General features: G+C 50.1%; 1 protein-coding gene across 6 annotated transcripts in view; it reads left to right on the top strand.

The window, feature by feature from the left end:
• Window positions 1-1,716: 1,716 nt before the first annotated feature.
• Window positions 1,717-9,750, top strand: part of CAV1 (caveolin 1) — an 80,821-nt gene continuing 72,787 nt past the window's right edge. The window contains exons 1-2 of one of the 6 annotated variants that reach the window (XM_085653150.1): window positions 1,717-1,895; window positions 3,915-4,097. In XM_085653150.1, coding sequence (XP_085509276.1) covers window positions 1,866-1,895; window positions 3,915-4,097 — 213 coding nt within the window. In that variant the 5' untranslated portion in view covers window positions 1,717-1,865. Of the gene's footprint in view, window positions 1,983-2,035; window positions 2,122-2,286; window positions 2,327-2,582; window positions 2,718-3,450; window positions 3,511-3,914; window positions 4,098-9,750 lie in introns of those variants that run through there. The other 5 variants (XM_085653151.1, XM_085653152.1, XM_085653149.1 and 2 more) reach the window with 5 other exon arrangements.

Below are 9,750 nucleotides of genomic sequence, written 5' to 3'. Positions count from 1 at the left end.
GCCTTGCGCCCCGCCACAGCCCCCCCACCCCTAGCCCCCGCACCACGCCTAATGGGTGCCCTGATAATGTCCCGAGTGGACTATTGTAACTCAATCTACTTGGGCACAGGTGAAAAACAACTTAATAAACTTCGGGCAATCCAAAACGCCCCAGCCAGGGTTCTGTTAAATCTACCCTATCGTCACCCAACGTCCAAAGCCATCAAGGAACTTCACTGGCTCCCAGTTAGAGCCAGAATACAGTTTAAGGCCCTCTGTCTGGTCCACAAATCCTTTTACGGCACGGGACCAGACGATTTGTCCAAACTTCTCCCTCGTTATGTGCCATCGCGTACGTTAAGGTCAGCCAATCATGATCTGATATTTCAGCCAAGAATAAGAAGAATGCGATGGGGCGGCAGGTCCTTCTCGTACCAAGCCTCCAGACTATGGAACTCTCTGCCCTCTGATCTGCGCTCACAAAAATCCAAACAATGTTTTAGAAAGGCATTGAAAACCTGGCTTTTCTCCTCACATTAAGATCTGCTTTCACCGCTCTCCCTGTCACTCCAGCGCCAAGACGCCTCGGCATTCGAGCGCTTTATAAGTACTTCAGTGTTCAGTAGTATTCAGTAACGCCTGTCCCCTTTGCCCCCTTGGCCCCCGAAGAGGCATTGGTAGCTGTGGCAGTGTTTTCGGACCCACCCCTCGAGCCCTGCGTCACCACCGCCCCCCCCCCGCCCCCTCCACAAACCTCAATGCCGGCTTCGACACCGCCCGCCTCCCTGCCCTCAAACGTTTCACCGGGGCGGCCGCGTGCATCACACGGCCGCGCCCCCCTGCATCCGCCGGTTCACGCTTGGGCGCCCGCAGTGGGTCGCACGTGAGCACCGCAGCCGCCACTCCACTCGCGGCGCGCCTGGGGCGCCTTACCCGCACGCTGGGCCGCACCAGATCCATGCGGCCCGCGACCTCCAGCAAGCGAAGTGCTCCCGCTACTTGCGGATCGTCCCACGTGGCCATCGCACTCCTCAGCAAACCGCCGGTCCCCGCACTCAGGCTCTACACACCGCGATGACAACCAACTTTCGCCGCCAATGCCCTGCAGCAAAATCCGCCCGCAAAAACGCCCTGACTCCGTTTCCAGAGGCCTAGACAATAAGCAAAAACCGACACCACTGCCCCCTCCCCAGAACCGGCTGTCGTGTCACGGCCACCGAAATGGTGGCTCGTGATAGGAAATGGCCGGTTTTAAGTCCTCCAGCCCCAAAACCGCCCAACCCCAGCCCAACGAGCCCAAAAGGAGCCCAAGGCAGCCGTAGTGTCTACAACTGCCCCCTCGGCCCAAAACTCCCCGGGGGGTGGCAGGCCTCCCGTTGGTCGGCCGCCCCCCCCCCCCAAAACCCCATTTTGCTGTACGCAGGGGTGCAGCTTTCAATGGTGCAGCAGGTGCAGTGGCACCGAGACTCAGAGGTCTGAGGGGGCCACTGTACACCGACCGTTGTTGTACGTTACAGTTCAAACAGCGGGGTGCATTTTCTTCCTTGCACTTGGGCGCACGGCATACTGGCTACGCACTGACTGCACGCGAAGGGCTTGCACGGCTCGGGGGTCTGCGGTGCAGACATTAAAAGCCTCACCCCACTGCCGTCTTCTTTTTGCTTCTTTAGGCTCGGGTGTGCCTCTGTCGAGTGCCCTTTGTCATCCATCCAAAAGAAAACGAGGACAAGCCCTGGAATGTGTCCAAAAGCAATCTCGCCTCGGGACACCTCCTCTCTCTCTGTGCGCTTTCCACAATGCTCTACCTTCCTTTCCCAGATCACTTAAATTAGTCGTCCCTGCCCTTCTGGAGGCTCAGCACAGCTCCCTGCAGCGCCCGGAGCAGCATGTCTGGTGGCAAATACGTGGAATCCGAGGTAGGGCGCCCGCTCTCTGCCCCGCTGTCGCGCTCCGTGCGTGTGGTGGGTCGTGGCATCACCGGGGTCTGAGCCAGTGTAGCCCAGGTATGTGCTGGCACACGCTGCACCTATCACTGCCAGTGTGCTCTGCTCGTCTCTGGGAGGAGCAGGGCGTGCACGGACGCAACCCCCGGTGGTTCGGTTCCCTTGCTGGCTCTGCTGGGGGAATGTGATATGTGCAGATGTGGGTATGAGAAGGTGGCATTGTCTACGCGGCCACGGTATCTACGTGCCGTGGGATTTACCGAGCTGCCTTGTGGCATCTCAGGTGTTACATTGGTGTGGAAGTGGGGGCGGGGGGGGGGGGGCATTGGGGCGCGGGGGAGGTTGCTGCGGAGTTCCAAGACTCGGGCATGTACTTAGGAACTGCAGCTTTCCAAGGGTTCCAGGTCCGTATTCCTTGTTTTGTTAGCAGCGCTCGTCTGAAAGGGGAAAGTACCAATTTTGAAGCCCCCCGCACCCTCCACACACGCTAGGTTTTTCCACGTGTCTCTCATGTCCAGTGTGTCTCCTCTCACCTAGGACCTTCCCCCAGTTACCCGAGTTGGAAAGCTTGTTTTGTGTGCGTCGGTGAGTGCACCAGAGTACTGGGTGGTGCGGTGGGTGTGTGCGCTTGCCTGAGTTGTATGCATGGTATGGCGATGTCTGTTTGGAGGTTAGGCGAATGTGTAAGCTATGTGTTTGGCTGTCTTCGCACGTGTATACAATAATTATCTTTTTCTACAGAACTGACTATATGCTTCTACGTGTGGCTGGGCTTGAGGGCATTGTACTTTGAAAGTGAGTATGTGTATGTTTTTGTACATACGTGTGTACTTGTGATCATGCGACTGACAACATGCGTGTTTCTTTCAGTGTGTTCTGCATATGTGTTCCTTTGCATGCTCCCTACGGAAACATTCTGTGTAAAGGGTTCTCATATGGGGGTACGGTTCTCGTATGGGGTGCTCTGCAAATGATGTGGTCGTGGAACCGTGTCCTTTGCGTGATCTGGTCTTGCTTGGCTCTTGTGCTCTCGGTGTGAGGTGCTTTTAAACAAGGCTATGCTCTTTTGGCGAGGTGCTCACTGGGCAATGTTGATGAAGTGTCTACGGCACGGGGCTCCCCTCTGAGTTAGGGGTGTAAGGGACAGGTGTCCCCTATGGAGAAGATGCTGGTGCGGAGCGGTGCTTTGTTGGCGATATTCTAGTAGGGCTCGAGGCGGCTTCTTTGTGTGTGAGGTACTTGTAAGACGCGGTTGTTAGTAGAGAAGTTGCTCCTGACAACGGGGTCATCGGTAGGGAAAGTGAGTGAGATGCTTAGTCCACTGGGTAAGAGGTACTCGGGCGGGGTTCTCTTTGAAGGAAGTACCCCTGTGAACGGTGCCTTCTGAGGGTCGCGGGGTTGGTCCTCTGGACAAGAGGTGTTTGTAGGGCGTGGTCCTCTGGGGTAAAGCTTCTGCCATGTGCCCCAGTGCGTGAGGTGCTGGGTCGGGGTTCTCTTTGAAGGAAGTACATTGCTCCTCTGTGGGTGAGGCGTTGGTGGGCGGGGTTGTTCTGTGCACGAGGTGCTGATAGTACCACGTTAGTCTTCGGTGAGTGGGGGGTGGCAGGGGTCTTTTTTTGGGTAGAGCGGCTCTGAGTAGAGGTGCGTGTGCGGAGCCGGTCCCTCCCCAGTGAGCGCGTTGCTGCTGGAGCAGGGGTCTTCCGAGGGTGGGCGTCCTCGATGGGAAAGGCGGAGGAGGGAATCCCCTGGAATGCGGAGTCCCCTCGCTCTGAGCAGTGAGAGCTCCGCTATCCGCTGACCCCTGGTGGTGCGAGCCTGTGCTCTGGTACCGAGGGGTGTGGTGTGTCTTCATTTTGTCGTTTAAAAGGCAGCCCACTGCGCTCCCTCCCAAACGGACTGCCCTGCCTCCTTCGCTCCTGCTGCTTGCATTGTGGTGAGACGCCTCTCCTAAAGTTGCTTTTCTTCCCTTCTTCCCGACCGCGCGCCACGCAGGGGCTCCTGTACTCGTCGCCCATCAGGGAGCAGGGGAACATCTACAAGCCCAACAACAAAGTCATGGCAGACGAGTTCATGGCAGACGAGTGCATGCACGAGAAGCCGTGCCGCGACGCCCACACCAAGGAGATCAACCTGGTGGAGAGAGACCCCAAGCACCTCAACGACGACGTGGTGAAGGTAAGGGATGCACTGCGGCGTGGGGAGTAGGGGGAGGGGGCTCCCACCTGGATACGCAGAAGCAAGGTAAGGGGCGGAGGGGGGTCACACCTTTGTGCCCAGAAGAGCATCCTGAATCAAGAGCAGTTCGATCGACAAACTGCTATAAGTTTTACAATATTTGTGGGTGAACTTTTTGCGCCAGCCTTCCACTTTACATCAACCGTCGCGCGTTTAACAATGGTCCCTGTAACTCCATGTGCAGCATAGTGTTTCAAGCTTAGACTTTTCACAGCTGGATTTGACTAAAACTTCCGAGTTACCTTTGGGAAGCCACCAGGGCTGGGCAGGAGTCAGTCACCTGTGCTTGGCGCACGAGGGTCGCGTCTTTCTCCCACCGGTGCAGGAACACCCAGGGAATTTCTCTCGCTAGTTCAGTCCACTGAGGCCAGCCATCAGCTCCCTGCTGGCAGCGCCCTATATCAAATCTCTGAGTTTTACAGGAAAGGCTGCGCTGAAGCAGCCCAAACATGGCAACTATCTTTTGCAGTCCTATAAACATAGGACGTGTGTGTGCGCGCGACTGTCAAACCTCAATGGAAAAAGTTAGGCACGGCCAGCCGCGTGCAGGTCTGTGAGTGCGAAGTGCCCCCAGTGGATACTTTGTTCAGTTGTGTTTGAACGATCAGTTTTTATTTCATGTTGAATTGTTTCGCCGTTTACTTCATTTAAAAATATGAACTGTGTTATAAAAAAGTGAAACGTTATTTGTGTCTGCGGTAAGTGCCTCTTACAGAATGCGAAGCGGGGTCATTTCTGCTCGTGTCCAATGTCTTATGGTCCAAACGCCAGGAGTTTTAAGTAGTTTGGTAAACAGTTAAACGCGTTTGCTTTTTTCCACCCCCTTCCCCTACAACCGACAGACCTTTCAAACAAACTTCACCCGTAGGACTCCGAGAAGTCGAGTTTTTCCATCTCGGTGGGCCTGGAGACGGCTGCAGTCACAGACGTCAGTCTCGAAGCTCCGTCTCCAGACTCAAGGAGAACTGTCCCTTTTATAACTAGAAAGGTGCCTACATGGTCTGAGACCATAAATGCAGAAGTAGGTCTCTTATGCGCAGTGAGCTGCGTCCGGCAGGGGAGGCTGTTTTTAGGGCTGGCACGTCTGTTACCATCTCTTTCCAACGGACGAAGCGTGAGTTCTGGCTTCGCACGGGCAAGACATCTCCCCTCACAGCTTTCTATTGGCAGTGGGTATATATTTCCACCTCCCACAGATTGTTTGCTTTACAGTACACGAGGGAATGTTTTACGTCTCAAAGTACCGTGAATCATACCACATTAAATCCTTTATTTCATGTATGCGTGTGTTTGGTACACAGAGAACAAACTTGTTTTTAATACATGTTTGTATTCTGCTCGTTTCACTGCCTAGTCTGTTTTTTAACGTTTTAGCCAGGACTAGGCATGCAAGCCGGACATATTTCCGCAAGTTTTAAGATACGCCGTTTACAATGTGTATGCGGAACGATTGTGGGGTCTGCTGTCAGTAGCGTAGCCCGAGTTCAAGGATCGAAATGAGGCCACAGTAATTGTCAGGGCCCAGTGTACCCCTGAGGCCTCTTGGCGCCACTGCACCTGCTGCGCAACGAAAGACACTCCCCTGCCTTCTGTAGGGGCTCCCCTTCGCAGTGTGCACCTTGCACAGAAGGTGCCCCAGATGTCCACTTGCATAGGCTTCAGAGCAGCCAGGCCTCATATGCGCCTAATCTGTGGGAGACGACGGACCCGTCCACTTTCAAAACAAATTAATCTCGATGTGAAACAAAATCACAAGCGAGCAGACACGACACGTGGAATCTGCTCGGTTAGCAGCTCTATACAATGTTCAATTGTTGGAGCAAGACCACGCTGGATGTTTCACAAATAGTTCTTGCCTTTGTGCGAGACACATGGCACGAACGGATCTGATGGCAGAGAACAGAGTTCGAGCTGTGTCTCGTGAGCGGTGGTTGCTTACTGGGGAGTATAGCGCACAGAAGCTACTTGAGAGGGGGCCGCGTGGGTTAGGATTCAAAGAAAATATGACAAGTGGCTTCTGACCTTCATGGCACCAGATGTTTGACACGCATGCTTCGAGCTCAAATAACCAGCCGTCAAAATCCCAGTCCTGAGGAACAGTAACTTGTTACTGCAGGCAACGGCTTCCATTACCGAGCGCCCTGCCACGCCCTGCAGAGGAAAGCCGTTTGTGTAGAATACAGCACAGACGAGTGGACAGATGGACAGACAGACATAGATGGAGTAGAGTCTGCCGTCTTACTGCTCTGCTTTTTGTTGTTTCATGTGCATTATTTTAACCACTTTAAATGCGCTTAACTGTATTTCTGTTTTCTACAATATTTGGGTGACTTCCAGAGCCACACCCTTGCATCCAATGAATCAAGGGGGTGCCGTTTGCTCGAAGCAGACGTGATTCCCCGTAGGCATGTGGCAGTCAAACGATGGAATGTGCCAGGCGCACTGCACATACCAGACACCCTCTTACTGGCTATCTCCTGTTATCTGAGGTTTTTAATATCATATTTTAAATTGATGTTGCTTTTTGCTATTATAATATATGCAAAAGAACTACAAAAGAAAATAACTTGTGTCAGAGTACAGTTCTGATTGCAACAATCATTTGCACCCATGAAAAGACACCTGCAGCATTTGACGCCAAGGCCACTCCCTCAGAGGCATTCGCTGGTCATTGGGGTTCAGGAAGTAAAAACACACTTTCTTGCTCCCTAACACTTTTATAAACCAAAGAGGGTCCATCAAGGAGAAAGGAAAGAAAAAGCCAATAATTCGAGCACTAAACAACTCCGGAATAGAGCATTTGCTTAAAAAGCAGGCCACCCTCTGCCCATTGGAAAGTTTGACCTGGTCAAATAGTGGAACCTGCTCATGTCTTCCATTTCTCAATAGTAAAATACATTTGTTATGGGGGTATTCATTTCTCTCCATTGTGGTAAAATGTATTACAGAATAGTAGGGCGTATGGGGCAAGGCAAAAAAGTTGCCTATCGGTCGAGTTATACCTCGCGATGTCAGGCCGTGTTGCCGAATCATTGACCAACTCTGCGAAACCTTCCTGTCATTCTCAGAACGCACAATAACAAGCATTCAATCGCCACAGATGACGCGGAAGAATCTTCATGACCATTCAATGGTACCTTTCTTTTCCTCCTTCAAACCCTTGCAGAATGGGGGTGGGGGGGGGGGGGTAAGTAGCAAAAAGGCAAAATGAAAACTTCACACCTTCTGATGGAGCCCATTCTAGCCTCAAATATTAAGGATTTCTTCCATATACTTACCCCAACACCCACAGCCAAGGTTATGATGCCGAAATGTCTGACGCAGACTGTAGTCATCTTTCTTCCGAAGCTACAGAAGGTGGATGGATGTTCAGACTCTACCCAATCATAGGTTTCATTTTTTTTCCTCATCATCACAGCATAAATCTTGAAAGTGAGCCACAATACAGCACAAGCTACTTCACAATTGCCAATCAGGATTAAGGCTTATGAGCAGGATGAGAATGGTGACAGCCAAAATCATAGTGGCTCTGTCCATTGTCTCTGGTGAAGTCCGCCAAGTAGCACTCAGTCACCTGCACCGTCCCACAACATATAATGCAGTAGACCACAGCATCCTACTTACAAGAATAAAAGAGTGGACTGTAAGCCTAGACACCGCCCTCGACTGGATACAACTGTTATGACTGGCATTAGTGTCTGTGAGGCCTTTTGGACTTCCACCTTTATGGAGAATTTGGTTCATGTGATGCATTAAGTATAATGATAGAAGGTAATTTGACACACCACATCCATACCTGTAAAAAATATTATGGCAATATATGGTTGGTGTGTGAGGAAAAATGAGGAGGGCACACCAATATATTCTTCAATGAGGTACCTAACCTCGTGCTGGGCCAAAAAGAGATAACTGTTTGTCATAATCCTAGTGGATTGCAGAAAATGTAGTGATGTTCTCACCAGGTCCTGAAGAAAGCACTGCACCTGCCGGCATCACTTTTGAAAAATGTCGGCCTCCTGCTTCGTAAGGATATGTTTTGAATTTGTGGAATGGCCTTTAAGTCCCATTAATGTCAAACCGTGTGGGACATCATTACATTTTCAGAGAGTAAGTCCCTTGGTTTAGTTTTTGAGAGGCTTGCTCTCTGACACAGTTTGTAAAAGTTCATGCATTGTCATGTCATTAATAAAAGTAGATGGTATATACTATATACCAATGGATAGTACCTTGAATGAGATATAAAGTATTGAGATACACCCTCTTTTGACTACTCACATAGTTTCTTGAAGTATACACTCTGTGCTGTGAATGAACTAATGGGAATATAGTTCATCAAGTCCACCAGTGGGAAAGAATCACTTGAGATAACCCAGAGTCATTCTTTTCACCATTAGTCGTCAAGATATGCTTACTAGGGGTGGGCGAAGAATTCTGTTCCGCCTATGGAGTTCGTAGAGTTTTGCCCACTCCGCGCTCTGCGCGAAGTTCTGAAAAACTCTGTGAAGTGACACGGAGCAGAGTTTTTCTCTCGAGCAGCTCACCAACATTAAGCTGGCAAGCGCTTGAGAGAAAAAATCACGCAATATACCTCCTCCTGGCGAAATTTCTAAAACGCGGGTGGTCAATGCAGGTCACGCCCGCTCATGTTGAGAAATCTGTCCCTCGAGTAGAATGTCTATTTGAGTGACAGAAAGCAGCAGTGCCCTCTGGCGCGACACATAGTGCAGTTTGATCGTGACTTAACGGGCTCCACCAATGCCGGAACTCCAAGGAGCGTGGCAGAGTTTTTCCGGCACTTCGCAGAGTTCTGCAGAGTCAAACTCCACCCAGGCCAATGTCTACTTCCATTGGCTGAAACAATTAAAGAATTACTTTTAGATGTAAGCATATAACAGTAAAATCCACAAGTAAAATAAAAATCAATTTAGCAACACTGAATGTTTAAGCCACATCAAACTCTTCTTGAAAATACATTTTCTATACCTCAGTGTGATTAAAACCTACATTTGTTTATTGAGCAGAAATAAAACAATAGATTTTTAATCCTATTGTTCTCCTTTATGATAATCGCAACTGCTTAGTTCAAGGAACAATACCAATTCTTTCTAATGTGAAGACCATAAGCTAAATACTTGAACCCTACCCACATAACCATCATTTTAAAAGGAGCCAACATCTCGCAATAAGTACTCTGCAAAGTTCTACCACTCCATCAAATAGGGCATCTAGTTGAGATAACAAGTACAATCATTGCATTGCCTAGCTCCTGAAACATGTTCTTACACAGGTGTTTCCAAAATACTGATTGACAAGCCTCAACAAATGCAAAATCAGGCAGCAAGATGGGATCTCAAGTGTAAGAATCTAAACCACACTAAACCAATGTTAAAAGTAACTGAGTGGTTCTTAGTGGGTACAAGAGTCAAACTTAAAGTGGTATGCATCATACAGAAATCTTTCTGAAATTAGAGAGAAGAATACATGCACAACTGACAATAAACTGTGAGGCGACTTGAAACAACTTTCCAGCCAGTGTATAGACCATGAGCCTGTTAAAGTTCAAGAGACTAACACAAAAAGGCATTTCCTTCTT

This window comes from Triturus cristatus, chromosome 4_1 (assembly GCF_964204655.1).
Source record: "Triturus cristatus chromosome 4_1, aTriCri1.1, whole genome shotgun sequence".
Taxonomy (NCBI): domain Eukaryota; kingdom Metazoa; phylum Chordata; class Amphibia; order Caudata; family Salamandridae; genus Triturus; species Triturus cristatus.
This window is presented reverse-complemented; position numbering and strand designations above follow the sequence as displayed.